Source organism: Zingiber officinale, chromosome 6A (assembly GCF_018446385.1).
Source record: "Zingiber officinale cultivar Zhangliang chromosome 6A, Zo_v1.1, whole genome shotgun sequence".
In the NCBI taxonomy this organism is placed as follows: Eukaryota; Viridiplantae; Streptophyta; class Magnoliopsida; order Zingiberales; family Zingiberaceae; genus Zingiber; species Zingiber officinale.
Genome location: NC_055997.1, coordinates 6,852,329 through 6,870,371, shown reverse-complemented (window position 1 = coordinate 6,870,371; position 18,043 = coordinate 6,852,329). Strand labels below are relative to the sequence as shown.

The 18,043-nt window shown below is 43.0% G+C and overlaps 1 protein-coding gene across 1 annotated transcript; it reads left to right on the top strand.

The window, feature by feature from the left end:
• Nucleotides 1-14,153: 14,153 nt before the first annotated feature.
• On the top strand, nucleotides 14,154-15,692 carry LOC121993683 (phenylcoumaran benzylic ether reductase Pyrc5-like). Its single transcript, XM_042548035.1, has 5 exons — nucleotides 14,154-14,458; nucleotides 14,541-14,678; nucleotides 14,750-14,987; nucleotides 15,082-15,285; nucleotides 15,385-15,692. Exons 1-5 carry the CDS (start codon nucleotides 14,186-14,188, stop codon nucleotides 15,549-15,551), a joined length of 1,020 nt encoding a protein of 339 aa, XP_042403969.1. The 5' UTR covers nucleotides 14,154-14,185; the 3' UTR covers nucleotides 15,552-15,692.
• The last annotated feature ends 2,351 nt before the right edge of the window (nucleotides 15,693-18,043 follow it).

The window sequence follows — 18,043 nt, the reverse complement described above, 5'->3', positions numbered from 1 at the left end:
TTATTTTTCAGCCTGAAATTATCCTCCTCAAGTTTTACAACTTGAGTTGGATTCAACTTGAATTGGTTCAATTGTTGAACTTAATTTTAATTGTTCATTAAGTTTGTATTTTCTTTAATTAGTTCGTTTATGTAATTTTCAGAGATAGTTAATTTCTTATTTAAACATGCAGTAATTTTAAAAAATATTTTGCTTAAAGTAAACTATACCTCATCGGAACCTTCAGAAACGAGTGCAGACTTGTGGCTGGATTCGGGTTTGGAACTGTCTTCCGATTCATTATCTGATTATGATTCTACTTCGTAAGCCATCAGCATGAGGTAGTTGGTGTGCTTCGGTTCTCCGTCATCTGATTCATCTCCGAACGATTTGTCCCATGTTGCTTTGAGGACCTTCTTTTTCTTTAGATTTGGGCAATCGTTCTTGTAATATCCCTTTTTGTTGCACCCAAAACATGTGACGTTCGTTTTGTTGCCATTTGATGTTGAGTTAAACTTCTGCAGGTCCCTTTTAAAGAAATTCTTCTTTCTCTTGATGAACATTTTTCTTACCAAGTTCACCAGGTGTTCTCCATCATCTGAGTCTTGGTCAGTCTCAACTTCTGATTCTGGTTTGGTTCTGGTCTTCTCTTTTGATGTTCCTACAATAAGAGCAATACCTTGTTGGAGCAATCTAGGTGCCCTAGGTTTTGATGTTTGGGCAAAGGTTTAAGTTAGGTTTATTGTTGTATTTGATATGCATTGTGAGTGTGCAGGATACAGGTACAACAAGGAAAGTCCAAGTGTGATATTGGCAAAGGAGGAAAGTCCAAGGATGAGTCTTAGCGGTGTAAGTCCAAGTATGTAGTCTTGGCAACGTAAGTCCAAGTGTGACTTGGCAATGGATGAAGTCCCGGAGGTGAGGAGCCTCTTGGCAAAGGAAGACCCGACAATAAAGACAAGGCCGAAGGAAGCTCCAGAAGGTAAGACATGAAGGATGAGGAGACATCCGAGGGACGCGAGGTTGATAGAGGAGGCTAGAAGGCTAGGTCTAGGTTGGTCGGGCGAGGATGAGTGCTGAGTGATTGTACCCGGGGGAAAAATCTTACGGTTTTAGGGGTACTATAGCAGTACTGTAGCGGCACTGTAGCAGTACTGTAGCGGCACTATAGCAGTTGTCTGGTTACTGTAGCAGTCGACTGGTAGTCGACCGTTGGGTAACGTTTGACTTCACTTAAAGGACCAGTCGACTGGTGTATGTACTTAAAGGAAAACAGCTTAGTGTTTTCCTCTCGAGCTCTATTTAATAGAGCTCGAGGTGCTTGGGCATGGTTGACGAAATAAACTTGGTTAAAGCCTATTAGAGTCTCCCAAGCCTTCGTGTGATCGGTGTGCTTGTATTCAAGTGTTTGTGGCGAGGTTTCTCCACCGACAAGGAGCTTGAGCTAGCCAGAGGTTTTCTGGGGAGTCATCCACCGACGGATCGGGATCGTCCACCTTACGAACAGCCATGGAGTAGGAACTTTATCCCCGAACCACGTTAAATCAACGTGTTAGGTTTGCTTTCTCTTGTTAGTATTTGTTTTTGTATTTCGCTGTGCACTAACATTATAGGAAGCGATCGATTTGGGTGAGACGCTATTCACCCCCCCTCTAGCGGGCGTCAAGGTCCCAACAAGTGGTATCTGTTAGTTGCTACTCGGAAAACCTAGAGGTTCCACTGTACAAAAATTTTGTACAAAGGTCTGAACCTTTTCCTAGCTACCATGTGTTCTTTTAAATTAAATTTTGGATCGCCTGCGGAACTTAACACGTTTGATCCAAAACTTAATCTATTTGTTCTTTTAGGTTTTGACTTGGATCTCCTGCGGAACTTAACACGTTCGACCCAAGTCTCCTTAAGTTATTAATTCCATTAAATATTAATTTCCATAAAAGGTTCCCAGTACTGACGTGGCGAGGCACATGACCTTCTTGGATATGGGAGCAACCACCACCGACTAGACAAAACCTTTAATAGAAAGCTAATATTTAATTTCCTAAAATAACTTTAGGTTAACCAAAAAGAACAATCAAATCACAAGGAAAAGAAAAAATAAAAGAACACAGCATCGAAAAAACATATTCGAAATTCTAGAACGTAAGCCTCTTGTATTTGGTATTATTTCCATAAATAACTAGCATGATGCGGAAATAAAAATTACTAGTTATACCTTGTAGAAAAACCTCTTGATCTTCTATCGTATTCCTCTTCTAACCTCGGACGTTGTGTGGGCAACGATCTACCGAGATGAGAAACCACCAACCACCTTCTTCTCCTCCAAGCAAGGTTCGGCTACAAAGGAAGAACTTCACCAAAGAAGAAAACCAAAATACTAACCAAGCTCCAAGAGATGCTAGCTTTCTCTCCTTCTTCTTCTTCTTCTCCAAGTAGTATCCGGCCACCACAAGAACTCCAAGAGATGAGAGTATTCGGCCACCACAAGAGGAAGAGAGGGAGAGGATGATGGCCGGCCACAACACCAAGGAAAAGAGGGAGAGAAAACAATAGATGTTGTCTCTCATGAAGGCACCCTCACCCCTTCTTTTATATTCCTTGGCCTAGGCAAATTAGGAAATTTAATTACAATAAAATTTTCTCAATTTCCTTGACATGATTTAATTTAGAAAAATAAAATAAATTTTCCAAATCAATCTTCAATGGTCGGCCACATCATTGGAGAACAAATTGGACAAGTTTTAATCAACAATTAAAACTTCCTAATTTGTTTCCGGAAATTTTAAAAAATAAAATTTCTCTTTAAAATCTCTTCATGGTTGATAAAAGGAAATTTCTATAATTTTAATTTTACAACATGTGAATAATTTTTAAAGAGAAAATAAAATATCTCACCAATCTACAAATAAGGAAAGAGATCTAATCTCTTTCTTTAATCTTTTGTAGATCTTTTACAAGAGAGATATTTTAATTTTAATTCTCTTTAATAAATTATATCTTCCACATAATAAAAATTAAAATTAAAATCCTTTTTAATTTAATATGGCCGGCCCCTCTAGCTTGGGTTCAAGCTAGGGCCGGCCACACCAATTTATGCTTAGGCCGGCCCTAGCTTGGTTCCCAAGCTAGCTTGGCCGACCCCTATTAGGTGGGTATAGAAAGTGGGTATAGGTGGGTATAGTACTCTATAAATAAGAGGCTACGATAGGGACCGAGAGGAGGAATTGGTTTTGGTCTCCCGATAAAATTAAGCATCCCGTGTTCGCCCCGAACACACAACTTAATTTTATCAATGATAATTCATTCCACTAGAGAACTATCATTGAACTACCGCACCAATCCCAAATTACATTTTTGGGCTCCTTCTTATTATGAGTGTGTTAGTCTCTCTGTGTTTAAGATATCGAATGTCCACTAATTAAGTGAGTTACTGACAACTCATTTAATTAATATCTAAGTCCAAGAGTAGTACCACTCAACCTTATTGTCATGTCGGACTAAGTCCACCTGCAGGGTTTAACATGGCAATCTTTATGAGCTCCTCTTGAGGACATTATCAACCTAGTATCTCTAGGACACAGTTTCCTTCTATAATCAACAACACACACTATAAGTGATACCATTTCCCAACTTATCGGGCTTATTGATTCATCGAACTAAACCTCACCCATTGATAAATTAAAGAAATAAATATCAAATATATGTGCTTGTTATTATATCAGGATTAAGAGCACACACTTCCATAATAACCGAGGTCTTTGTTTCTTTATAAAGTCAGTATAAAAGAAACGACCTCAAATGGTCCTACTCAATACACACTAAGTGTAATAGTGTAATTATACAGTCAAGATAAACTGATACCTAATTACACTACGACCTTCTAATGGTTTGTTCCTTTCCATTTTGGTCGTGAGCTACTGTTTATAATTTATAAGGTACTGATAATATCATCTTCTGTATGTGACACCACATACTATATTATCTTCAATATAAATTAATTGAACAACTACAACTAAATGTAGAAAATTTGACCAAATATGATTCTTTATTCATTATGAATGTTTACAAAACTTAGGCTTTCAGTATACACTCCAACAGTATCAGAGCTAGGTGAGCTCTTGTTGGACTAATCGCCAAGAGAGCGGCTAGAGGAAGAAGATGGAGTCGGAGAGACCTCTCGGATGGGACATCCGAATCCCACCTCCATACGAGCGCGAGGACTTCGACTATTGGAGGAAGCGCATGGAGATGTGGTTCCAAATGAATTGGAACCAATGGATTGTGTTGGAGGAACCGTTTAAAGCTCCAACGGACAAAAAGGGAAAGCGTCTCCGACGTCGATATTGGACCGAGGGGCAAAGGGAGCAATCGGAGACGGACAACGAGGTAACTAGAATTTTAATTAATTTATTACCTCCTAATGCGATATTGAATGTAGGTGAATACGAAAATGCAAGTGACCTTTGGAAAAAGGTAATTGCACTTCATGAGATTCCTTCACAAATCCAAGAAGAGGAGGAACCCAAGGAGAATGACTCATTGGTCCAAGAAGAGAATGACCAATCAAATATTGACACGAGCTCAACATCCGAGGAGGAGAAAGAAGATGAGGAGGTATCATCCACATCTTCAAGCGAGGAAGAAGTGGAACCGTCCACATCTTCAAGTGAAGAGGAAGAAGAGCAATCCAAGGAAGAGGAGATCTTGGAAGCTCAACCCTCCACCTCAACTACCAAGAAGAGCACAAAGGCCCACATCAAATATTTTGAGTGTGGTAAGATGGGGCACGTACTACAAGAGTAGGTGTCCTTCACTCAAGAAGGTAAAGGAGGTAAACCCTAAACTCACTAAAGTTAATTCAGAAACTAATATGAGTTGTAGGAAGAAGAAGGAGAAGAAGCACATTAGGTGCTTTACATGTGGTGAGTGGAGTCACTACCACACAAAGTGCCCAAGGAGAGGAGAGCTCAAGAAATTGGCGCACTTGAAGAAATGGGAAAAGAAGAGGAGCACAAGTCAAGGGGGAGCTTTAAAGGTAAAAGGGAAGGTAATCCCTATTTTAAAGTTTAATCCAATCTCCAATTCTTATATGCTTGTTAGAAATAATGTAGATTATTTACCTAAGTATAATCATGGATTTAGGTATAATGATAGAAATAGGGTTAACATGGTAGATAACCCTAAGAAATCATACTCTAAGGGTAGACCTAATAAGACCCAAACCACTTTGCCTAAGGGAAGGAAAGTGGGTGAAAACCTAAGCATTAATCCCAAGAAGGGGAGACACATGCCTAGGAAGGGTAGGTCTAGGAATGTCCATGATGGACATGTTGATTCTAGGGTTAGAACCCTAGAATTGGAAAATCAAGCCTTGAAGACAAAGCTTGAGGAAATGGAGAAAGTCCTAGAGAGGTTCATTATTGTACCTAAAGGACTTGACATGTATTTGGGTGGTCAAAGACCCAAAAATGTCAAATTAGGTCTCTCCAAGACCAAAAGGAGGTCAAGTGCTAAGGTAGCACATGACAATTGTAAGGGAGGTGTGACTAAGGACAAGGGAGAGTCATCCAAGGCCAATAAGAAGAAATATGCTAGGGTAGCATATAATTATAGCAAGGATGAGGTGTCTAAGATTAAGAACAAGAAGAAATTAACCAAAGACAAGGTGTATAAGGTTAAGAAGGTGAGTTTAGTAGGCCAAGTGTCACCCGAGGTGCACCGAAGTGGCCTAGCCATAGTGGATGAGTCACCAAGGGAGGTGACTAAGGTTAAGATTCCTAAGGTTAGGAAGATCCTTTGGGGCCCATGATAGATGGGCTATCAAATGTGCCAAGTGGTTAGGAGACGGACTTAAGTTTCTAACCTAGTGGGTTGACACAATTGGGATGTGTTTCGTGCATAAAAATATGAATTGGGTTCATATTGCATGAAAATTAATTTTTGATGTATAGATGCCATATAAACCCATGCTAGGGAAGTATTGTGGTTTAGTATGGGCAGATACATCAAGAGGAAGCCAAAACTAGGATTTTAGGTCAATGTTCAATTGAATTATTTAGCTAGTTTTGAATTTTATGTCAATCTTGGGATTTGTGATAAATATATTTTTATATATATTTTTTTCCAAGTAGATATGGATAAAATAGACCTCTCCACAAAATTTGGGATTTTTTTGGAGGTCTGTGGAATTTTTGACGCATTTCTGAAGTTGTGTCAAAAAGTTGATTTTTGCAGAAAAAGGGTACCAGTCAACTGATATCTGTACCAGTCGACTGGTAACAATATTTTTTAGCACAGAATGTCTCTGTAAGCTCATTTTAATGAGGGCAGTCGACTGGTTCCGATACCAGTCGACTGGTAACAGTGTATTTCAAACACAGAAGGTTCTGTGAGTGGAAATCGAAGGGGGCAGTCGACTGGTACCTAGTTCAGTCGACTGATACCAGCCTAAAAGTGTTTTTCAACATTGTTCTTGACCGTGTCAACTCATTTAAATGTGTGAAATCCATGGGGGATAAATACATGAGTTTAGGGTCAATTTGGATGACATGTTTTCAACAATTGGGATATTGTTGGAGCTCTTTTTGATGTATGACAAAGGGGGAGAAGTTTAGGTTTAAGTGGGAAACCTATACGCCTTTGCAAGAAATCCTAGCTCGAGGGGGAGCTTAGGTGAAGGGGGAGCGATTGTTTAGGCAAAGGGGGAGAAGTTTACCTTTGCGGGAAATCCTAGCTCAAGGGAGAGCTTAGGTGAAGGGGGAACCTAGGGATTTAGGTTCTATTATTTGTGCATGAGTTGATTTGCATATTTATTTGCATATGTATTACATTTATGTTTCCCTAACTTAAATAGGTTGCCAAACATCAAAAAGGGGAAGATTGTTGGAGCAATCTAGGTGCCCTAGGTTTTGATGTTTGGGCAAAGGTTTAAGTTAGGTTTATTGTTGTATTTGATATGCATTGTGAGTGTGCAGGATACGGGTACAACAAGGAAAGTCCAAGTGTGATATTGGCAAAGGAGAAAAGTCCAAGGATGAGTCTTAGCGGTGTAAGTCCAAGTATATAGTATTGGCAATATAAGTCCAAGTGTGACTTGGCAATGGATGAAGTCCCGGAGGTGAGGAACCTCTTGGCAAAGGAAGACCCGACAATAAAGACAAGGCCGAAGGAAGCTCCAGAAGGCAAGACATGAAGGATGGGGAGACATCCGAGGGACGCGAGGCTAGAAGGCTAGGTCTAGGTTGGTCGGGCGAGGACGAGTGCTGAGTACTGTAGCGACATTATAACAGTCGAATGGTTACTGTAGCAGTCGACTGGTACACTGTAGCAGTCGACTGGTAGTCGACCGTTGGGTAACGTTCGACTTCACTTAAAGGACCAGTCGACTGGTGCATACACCAGTCGACTGGTAGCAGGAAAACAACTTAGTGTTTTCCTCTCGAGCTCTATTTAATAGAGCTCGAGGTGCTTGGGCATGGTTGACGAAATAGACTTGGTTAAAGCCTATTAGAGTCTCCCAAGCCTTCGTGTGATCGGTGTGCTTGTATTCAAGTGTTTGTGGCGAGGTTTCTCCACCGACAAGGAGCTTGAGCTAGCCGGAGGTTTTCCGGGGAGTTATCTACCGACGGATCGGGATCGTCCACCTTACGGATAGCTGTGGAGTAAGAGCTTTATCTCCGAACCACGTTAAATCAACGTGTTAGGTTTGCTTTCTCTTGTTAGTATTTGATTTTGTATTTCCGCTGTGCACTAACATTATAGGAAGTGATCGATTTGGGTGAGACACTATTCACCCCCCTCTAGCGGGCGTCAAGGTCCCAACATACCTTTCTCGATTTTGGCATTAATCTGTTTGTGTAGCTCTAATTCGTAAAATAATTCATCTAATTTTAATTTAGACAAGTTTCTCGAAATCTTATAGGCATCCACGATGGATGCCCACACTGCATTTCGAGGAAACACGTTTAGTGCATCCCTTATTAAGTCTCAATTCTCCATTTGATGGCCGATTGTATAAAGCCCGTTTAGGATATCTTTTATCCTTGCATGTAGTTGACTCGCAGATTTTCCTTTCTGTATTTTTATGTTAAATAATTTATTCAAATAAAGGTTTCTTTTTGTTACCTTTGCATAGTTGGTTCCCTCGTGTAATTCGATGAGTTTATCCCATAACTCCTTCATATTTTCATGTGGGCCGACGCGGTTCAGGTCTTCCTTCATTAGCCCACACTGATTGTGTTGAGAGCCCTGAAGTTGATCTAAGCATTCTTCTTCATTTCCGGATTTCAATGTTCTGGGTCCATTGGAATTCCGGCATTGTCAACGGGAGCCTTGTAACCTTTGGTGATGTTGAACCACTGGTCAAAATCGATCTTCAGGTATACCACCATCCGCTTCTTCTAGTACGAGAAGTCATCACCATTGAAGAAGGGAGGACGGGCGGTGCTATATCCCTCATTTTGAGCCATGAATCTTGCACACAAAGAGAAAAAGTGAAAGGAGGTCCCAAGACTTGGTCTTGGATTAGCAGTGTTTGTGATATATAAAAAAAATAGAAGAACTCGAGAGGTGTTGAACCAACTTTGAGTTAAAACCAAACAAGTGAAAAAAAATTATATAAATAGGTAAAGTTTTACCAATTCAGATAGAAAAAAACTAAAAACATTTTCCCCCGACTTGATTGGTGGTTGTACCAATTCAGAGCTGCTCTGATACCATTTATTGGATCGATACACACGTGGGAGGGGGGGGGGAGTGAATCACGTGGTTGTCAAAAACTTATTTTCTCATTTTTAAAATCACGAGTATGAACACAGCGAAAATTAAATAAGAAATCAAAAACAAAAACCATAAGAAAACACAGTCGGTTTACTTGGTTTGGAGCCTTTGGCGACTCCTACTCCAAGACTCAGGTCCCGCGAACTTACCGATGGGTAATCCACTAAAAACCTCTTTCGGTACCTTCAAAAGAGGGAATCGAGTATAAAAAGGATTAGAACAAGTGCAACACACTGCACTTGTCCTTTTGTAGAAATTAAGTACACAAACAAAATTAATTACCGGCACTTAAGGATCGAAATGGGAGCGCTCATGTGTCGTTGTTGGTCTATCAGCCACGATTGGAAGTCCTTGGAATAGTCGTCGGGCACAGTAGTTGTGCAGCAGAGTTGTAGCAGAAGCATGGAGCAGTCAGAAGCTCAAACGAATGCGTGGTAGCTCGTATATCAGTGTTCTATCAAAGCCTTCTCAAGACTGCACCTTCCATAGCTATGGATGACGCCTTCTATGAATAGTACGAAGGTGCCTTGAAGGCGCCTTCGGACATTGTTCATCCGAAGGTAAATTTTCTCCTTTGTCCTGCAAAATAATGTTATTCCAAATAACCTGCAATACAAGGATAATAATAATTAATAATAAAGAGTAGTAATTAGTTCCTATCCTCCCAGGACTAGATACTAGTTGAGGTCTCAATTTAGGGATTCCAAATAGACCTAAATTGGATTGAATCCTACTGTCCCTCAACCAGGACGTGTCCTCACAAGGTCATTCTCCTCCAATGACTTACCTTAACTTACCAATTTGCTAGACATCTGGTCAGGCCGTCGACCTGTCTGGACTTCATGCAAGCTATCCGATCGACCCATTGACCTAGCTGGACTTCTCGCCAGATATACGGTCAGCCCGTCGACATATCTGGACTTCGTATCAACTATCCGTTAGCCCGTTGACCTAGATGATTTCCTGCCAGATATCTAGTCAGTCCGTCGACCTATCTAGACTTCTCCTGCACACTTAATCAAGTAGTTAGATCACAACAAGACCTAACTCAACTTACTTATCATTCATCAAAACCTGAGTTAGACCGTTAGTACAAACTGCACCAACATGCATGAGTCTGATTGATTGGACTAAGCCTATTGAAAAGCGGAATTGCTCCCAACTGCATAGTCATAAAGAAATCGCTAAGAGTAGAGTCTTGATAGTCTAAGGGACAGAGCCCGTGAGTATCCAATTGAGGAGCTGGGTATCTAATAGGGGAGCTAGGCCCCTAGATCATGATTGGATATCTATGTCCTTAATCTCTTATCAGGGAGTTGTGCCCCTAGTCTATTATCAAGGAGTTGTGCCCCTAGTCTTTGATCGAGGATCTAGGGTCCTAGTCTTTGATCAGGGAGCTAGGCTCTTACTCTTTGATTGGGGAGCTGTAACATATCTTGTGGTTGTCAGAGGGAGCAGAGCCTATGGCCATAAGTGGGATCGAAACTTGTGGTAGTAAAGAGGGAGCAAAGCCTGTGGCCATAAGTGGGAGCAAAGCCCATAGCTATAAGCGGGAGCAGAGCCCGTGTTTATAAGTGGGAGTGGATACCATGTTAGTAAAGAGGGAGTAGAGTCCGTGACTGTAAGTAGGAGTGGAGCCTGTGGCCCTAAAGAGGGAGAAGAGTTGCAGAGCTCATGGCCACAAGTGGGAGTGGAGCCCATCATATGGCCATAAGTGGGAGCAAAGCTCATGGTTGTAAGTTGGAGCAGAGCCCATGGTTGTAAAGGGAGAGAAACCCTAAGAATTGAAGGGAACGAAGCCCTGAGAATCAGAGAGAGCCGGGTCTTGACAACGAGGGAAGCCTTAAGAATCGGACGGAGCGAAGCCTTGCAAATCGAACGGAGCTAGGCCTTGATAGGGAGTGAAGCCCTAAGAATCAGAGGGAGTGAAGCCCTGAGAATCGAAGGGAGTGAAGCCTTGAGAATTTGAGAGAGTCGAGCCCTGATAGGGAGCAAATCCCTAAGAATCGAAGGGAGAGAAGCCTTGAGAATCCAAGGGAGTCAGGCATTGACAGGGCGCGAAGCCTTAAGAATAGAAGGGAATGAAGCCCTGAGAATCCAAGAGAGCCGGGCTTGGACAAGGAGCGAAGCCATGAGAATCAGAATATTTTGTAGTGTAAAAACACATACTCAGTCTCTGGCGGCGAGGGAACATGCACTGTAACACTAGGCTAGAGGCTTTGAGCCTACCGTAAGTCTGAGTGAGCGGTCATATCCTTGTTGCATGTCGTAAGGTACTCCTATCTCAATGTTGAGAGAGCGGTAGCGGTGGTGATGTCGAGTGGGTGGCTGTGGTGGTTATGCCGAGTTGATAGTAACGGTGGTTGTGCGGCGGCTATGTTGGTCGTGTTGAGCAGGCGACTATTGTAGTCATGCTGAGTAGGCGACTGCGGTGGTCGTGCTATGCAGGCGACTATGGTGGTCGTGCCTAGAGGAACGTAGAAGACGAGAGGGGTGGTGAATCTAATTCGTTTTAAATCTTTTCTTTTTCGCCTCACTTCGCAAAACTGAATCAAGTAATAATAGCAGCGGAATAAACATATAACAAAGACGTGGTTGGTTGTACTTGGTTCGTAGTCCGACGATTACTACTCCAAGGTCCAAATTTTTTTTATCACTTCTGATGGACAAATTAATATAGTTCTCTCCGAAAACTTTCGGAGAAGAAGCAGATTCATACAAGTATGAATGTAAAGTAAATGCAAGTACAATATACCGACAACAAATGATTGCGATGAAGCGTTGGTTGTCGAAGCATCGTAGTAGTTGATGCTTTTATATAGTCCCGATCTCCTACGCGCCTTGTGCGCGACTGCCATGGTGGCAGCCCCTGTCAACGTTTTTTTAAAATTAATTTTGATGTTTTTATTAATTTTCTTTTTCATCGTGACATTTATCTTCCCACACCGTCCCGGAAAACTCTCTCGACGCCCATCCTCTGCGACGTCGTTCCTCGCCACAAATCGCCGCGACGCAGTCCTTCATCGTGGCCCTCTCACGTCGCTTAGGGTTTCACCGCTGACCCCTCGTCGTCCCTCTAGCTGCTTAAGGTTTCGTCGCTGCGCCACGACATCATTCCTCGCTGCAACTCGGCGCAACGCCGTCCCTCGCCGACGGCACAATGCCAAAGTACAAGATGTAAAAGAGAGAGTGACATAGAGAAAAGAAGATGAGATGTCACATGTACATCATATTATATAAAAACATGGCAGCACAATCTTGCTTCTTGTCGCAAAACACGGCAACACAATCTGGGTTCTTGTCGCAAAATATGTAATCGTTAATTAGGCATTTATCTACTCCCTGTCATCTTGCTTCTCAGATCTGGATAGGTGAAATGAATAGTAGTTACTAACAAGAAGAATGGTAACAAATAGAATGAATTGATTTAATGTTTTTGATCTTGAGTGTTACTAACAAGAAGAGCCCATAAGCATGATTAGCATTTCCTTCTTGCACACATTCGATGTTGGAGATGCTCAAGTGGTAAACAGAATGATGATGATGAAATTTCATACCGATCTGAGAGTAATATTCAGACCGATCTGAGAGTAATATTCATACAGAATGAAGATGAAATTAACCTCCCTGTGTCATGGTCCTAAGTGTTCAATTATTGAATTTTAATTATATTCAATGTATACTAATCCTAAACCAATTATGCTGATCAGAGAATAAAATAGTTCAAAGATTGCTAGTGCATACGGAAAAGGCAATTTAGGCAAATAATAATTGAATATTAAACTTTCAAATATCTAATGCATGGTAAACATAGCCAAATATACACATATTGACAGTAAGACTATGTTTGGTATGCATGATAAAATAGAATTATATTTTCAAAAAGTTTTTAATCAAGTGTTTGGTAGAGTTGATTAGAGGTAGGATTGTGAATGATTAGGAGTAGGATTCATAATACCTCGGCCTCAAGAGGGATTATTTATCCTATCTTTAATCCTATTCTATCATGCATACCAAGCATACCAAACAAAGCCTAAAGGGATAATTGATGCAGTGCCTCCAAGATTATTAGAATGTATACAAAAATTCAGAAAGAAAGGAACAGAAGATTTTAGATGTTTTAACACAGAACTAGCATGCACTATACTTTGAGAAATGTACAAATATCAAATTAGAAACTTTTGAAATTTTCGAGTGTTTTCATATCACTTCCCGTCTTCTAAAATGTCAGTGTAGCATTAGGTCTCAAGGCAGTAATCTTATTATGTTTTTTAGAATGCATCCAAAAATTCAGAAAGAAAGGAGCAGAAGGTTTGAGAAGAACATACACAGGGTAGGCGACAAAATTTCAACCTGTCGGCGAGGGACGACGTCACAACGAGTTGCGACAAGGAACGACGAGGGGTAAGCGGTAAAACCCTAAGTGACGTGAGAGGGCCACGACGAAGGATTGCGTCGTGAAAGATTTTGTTATACTGGGCAACACGTGTGAGTGACGCGCTTGGGCACCTCTCGCATACGGAGATGCCTCTCCATATGAAAGGTGCTCACTTGTGTTGCCCACGTGTGTCGCCTAATCTATCAAATCTATTGATACGGTGCATAAAAGTGGGGTCCTGATACCCGACATTCTCTAACAACATACATGCTCTGAATTAAGGTATGCAACATCATATAAAAAGGGAGATCCTCTCCCTTAGTCAGATACGTGCACATTCGCACTCGTCTTCTATAGGTCTTGTTTTCTTCGTACACTGTTCTTTTAGGGGAAAAGTACCTGATTTAAACGTCGGAGAGCCTGCGCTGGAGACTTTTTCCTTGATTTCTAGTCTCTAACATTCCGTGTGCTTATCTGAGTGTGCGCAGAACTTAAGTACCACTGGTCTCATCACCACTGTCCTTGAGCTCCACGTGGGGTCTTCCTTTCCGGTGCACATACGCTAGGTGTGTTCTCACATCTCTATCAATGCTAACGTTACCTTAACCGATCTTCGTCGGACTCAGATTCCGAATAAAATCATCTATATATATGCATATACATACTCGGGGAATAGTTGCCCTTATCTAATGAAGAACCAGACACCTTTGTGAACCTAAGACTGCAGTATCTTGCTTTCTAACTTCTTCCAAATTTACTGAAAAATACAAAATCTACGTTTAGGTTTTTCTCTGACCACTATCGATGGAGACGTTCTCGTTGGTTGTATTTTAAAGATAAAATTCAAATCATATCCCACAGAAAATTGACATCTTATCTTACGATATATCTAGATTATTCATTCGTCTCTAAAATTTAAATTTATCGTCCCACTTATTTCTTCCACGTCCGCCTGTTCGTCAGCCGCCGGGCCCACTTATGCTATTATTACTATTAATTATTATGTTATTGCGTCGGCACAGAGTCGACGGCGTCCGCAGGCTTTCGTCTCCTATGCGTTTACTGGTCATCGGGGACACTAAAAAGCAGAAGCTGAGAAAGAAGAGATCGATCGATCGATCGATCGAGCGAGGGATGGCAGCGAAGAGCAGGATTCTAGTCATCGGCGCCACCGGCTACATTGGCAAGCACATCGTCCTCGCCAGTGCCCGCCACGGCCACCCCACCTTCGCCCTCGTCCGTGAGACCGCCGCCGCCGCCGATCTGAACCCCGCCAAGGCCAAGCTTTTCGAGGACTTCGAGGCCGCCGGCGTCACCCTCGTCCATGTATAATAACACATTTTGTTGTAGGAATTTGTGACCGTCGATGCAATATTTTGGTTTTGCTCTAAAATTCAATCGAAAACAGGGGAATTTTTACGACCACGCGAGCCTGGTGCGCGCCGTCAAGCAAGTCGACGTCGTCATCTCCACCGTCGGCTCCTCGCAGCTGAAGGACCAAACCAAGATCATTGACGCCATCAAAGATTCCGGCGCCGACATCAAGGTCCGCACGCTTCCTCCCCCAAAACCAACCAATATTTACCCACGCGTGGCATGTCTCTGTTCGACATGCAGAGGTTTTTACCTTCCGAGTTTGGGAACGACGTTGACCGAGGCCACGCTGTGGAGCCGGTAAAGTCAATGCTAGACGTCAAGGTGCAGATTCGCAGGGCCGTGGAGGCTTCGGGGATCCCTTACACCTTCGTGGCCAGCAACTTCTTCGCCGGCTACTTCCTCTCAACGCTTGCGCAGGCAGAAGCCACGGGTCTCCCTACTGACAAAGTCATCATTTTGGGCGATGGGAACGTCAAAGGTAATTGACGAACTAAACTAATTTAAGTATCATATTTGTTTCCAGCGTTCGATCATGAGTTTCGATCCATTCTGTTAATTTGCCAATTCAACAGCTGTGTTTGTTGATGAAGACGACGTCGGAACATACACTGTCAGAGCAGTGGATGATCCCGCAACTCTGAACAAGGTTCTCTACGTGAAACCACCGGCCAACATCTTGTCTCACAATGAGCTCGTTTCCCTTTGGGAAAAGAAAGTGGGCAAGACCTTTGAGAAGGTCTACGTATCCGAAGAAGAAGTTCTGAAGAAGATCCAAGGTTTTGATTAATTAGGACCATAATTTTCAGTAGAGCAACAGACAGTTTGATTCGATTGCTTTGTTTGATTGTTTTTCCCTTTCCCTCTTTTTTGTGCAGAGTCTCCGGTTCCATTGAGCTTAAGTTATGCGACCTATCACTTGGCGTTCATCGATGGCGACCACACCAACTTCGAGATCGAACCATCATTCGGCGTGGAGGCTTCGGAGCTCTACCCTGATGTCAAATATATTTCTGTGGATGAGTACCTGAATCATTATCTGTAAGAGCAAGTGCTACATTGCCAATTCTCAGCGGTTTTGGATGCAAATAAATCGTCCTCTAATGGTTTCTTTCCTGTTTATTATGTATGTGGATTCCATGGTTGTCTCTCTTCCTAATCGTAATAAAGTATTCCAATTAATTAACCATGATATCACAGTCAAATCTTATCTCGAATGAACCATGATCCCGTATGAAATCGGTAAAAGTTGGACCACCAACGTGATATCTTTAAAGTTAACAGCAAGAATACTAAGAAAGAGAAGAAAGGGGGTCACCGGCTAGATGACTTTAAAGTTGACCGCAAGAGGACATCAAAGGATAAAAAACCTCGAAGGGGGATCACCTGCAAGATCATAAGGTGGAGGAGAAAGGAGTGTTAGCAAGTAGGTCAGGAGGTCCCTGACGCAGCCACTCCGACACTTAAGTCAGTAAGGTGGAGAAAATGTGGAAGATAGATAGTAGTAAAAGAATGTAAGATGTCTGCGAAGTAAAAAAAAAACGTACTTCACAAGTAGGACAAGAGGTAGGAGAGCATAGCTCGAGAATAGGAAATCCTATCGAGAACCAAGTGGAAGGATATAAGGGAGCAGAGCCCCATGAGGCAGAGATCTGATTGAGAATCAGTGGAAGGATATATAAGAGCAAAGCCCCGTGATCATGTGAGCCGATTAGGAGGAGATAGGGGAGCAGAGCCTCGGGAGTAGGAAATTCGTTCGAGAACCGAGCAGAACGATATAAGGGAGTAGAGCCCCATGGTCTTATGAGCCAATCAGAAGGAGGCAAGGGAGCAAAGCCTCGAGAGTAGAAAAATCTGATCAGGAACCGAGCAAAAGGATGTAGGGTGACAGAGCCCCGTGAGGCGGAGATCCGATTGGATGGTGGTCTCTGATGTCTCGATCAACTATTTACTCAGGTTGACCTACCTTAATTTTTGACTTCCACGTTAACCGAAAGATTGACTTTCTCATCCTATATGGGAGCCACTTATACATGTTAGGATCGATGGTCGCGGCTAGAGAGGGGGGTGTGAATAGTCGTCCTAAATCGTTCGTTTCTTTCTATAAATCAGGTTAGCGCAGCGGAAAATAAACAACAGAAATGTAAATGGAGAAATCAAACCTAAAGCACAGCGATGTAACGAGGTTCGGAGATGATACTCCTACTCCTCGGCGTGTCCGTAAGGTGGACGAAGCCTATCAATCCGTCGGTGGATGAGACCACGGATAACCGGCTAATATGAACTCCTTCTGAGTGGAGAAACCTCGCCACAATATCTTTTGCAACAGCAATAAAGGAGTACAAGAAATAAAGCAAGAAACAATGGAAAATATGAATGTAAATACACTCTACCAAGTTTGCTTGCCTTCTTCTCGTCGACTTAAGTCCGTTGATGAAGCAGACTGAAGTCCGTTGATGAAGCAGCAACTTCACGGATGATGCCAACAGCAGCTGATCAACCAGTCGAGGGAAGCTCACACGAAGCTTCAGCGAAGAGAAGCTCAGCAAAGCTCAAATCGCCGTAAGGAGGAAGAGCAAGAACTGTTTTTGTAGAGGCCCTAGACCTCGATATATATCCTGCGAAGAAGAAGACACATAAACTAGCCGTTGTGTCGCAACGGCTAGGGCCTGGACCGATCAGGCACACTCCTGATCGGTCCAGGAGTGTTCTGATCGGTCTTGGGGACCAATCAGGCTAAGCCTGGACCGATCAGGCTATGCCCTGATCGGTCCAGGAGGAGTCTGATAGGTCCCTGGACCGATCAGCCTTTCTCCTTCTTCTTCTTCTGTTTGCTTTCTGATCGGTCTCCAGACCGATCAGATAATCCACAAAAGCATTCTGTTTGGTTACTGATCGGTCACCAGACCGATCGGTCACCAGACCGATCAGTCGAGCTACCGAGCTACCGAGCCCTCTCTGACCTAGTCCGGAGAACGAGCTGCCGAGTCCTCTCCGACTTCGTCCGGTCCAGAGAATGAGCTACCGAGCTACGAGCTACCGAGCCCTCTCCGACTCCATCCGGTCCAGAGAACGAGCTACCGAGCCCTCTCTGACCTAGTCCGGAGAGCGAGCTGCCGAGCTACGAGCTACCGAGCTACCGAGCTACCGAGCCCTCTCCGACTCTATCTGGTCCAGAGAACGAGCTACCGAGCCCTCTCTGACCTAGTCCGGAGAGCGAGCTGCCGAGCTACGAGCTACCGAGCTACCGAGCTACCGAGCTACCGAGCCCTCTCTGACTTCCCATGCCAAGCTTCCATACTTGGACTTCTCCCGTGCCAAGCTCCCTGCTTGGACTTTTCCGTGCCAAGTCTCCATACTTGGACTTTTCTCGTGCCAAGCTCCCTGCTTGGACTTTTCACCAGATGTCTGGTCAACCTTGACCTATCTGGATTTCCCTTGCCTGGCTTTACTCACCAGGACTTTCCAACTGCCTGGCTTCACTCACCAGGACTTTCCATCTGCCTGGCTTCACTCACCAGGACTTCCAAACTGCCT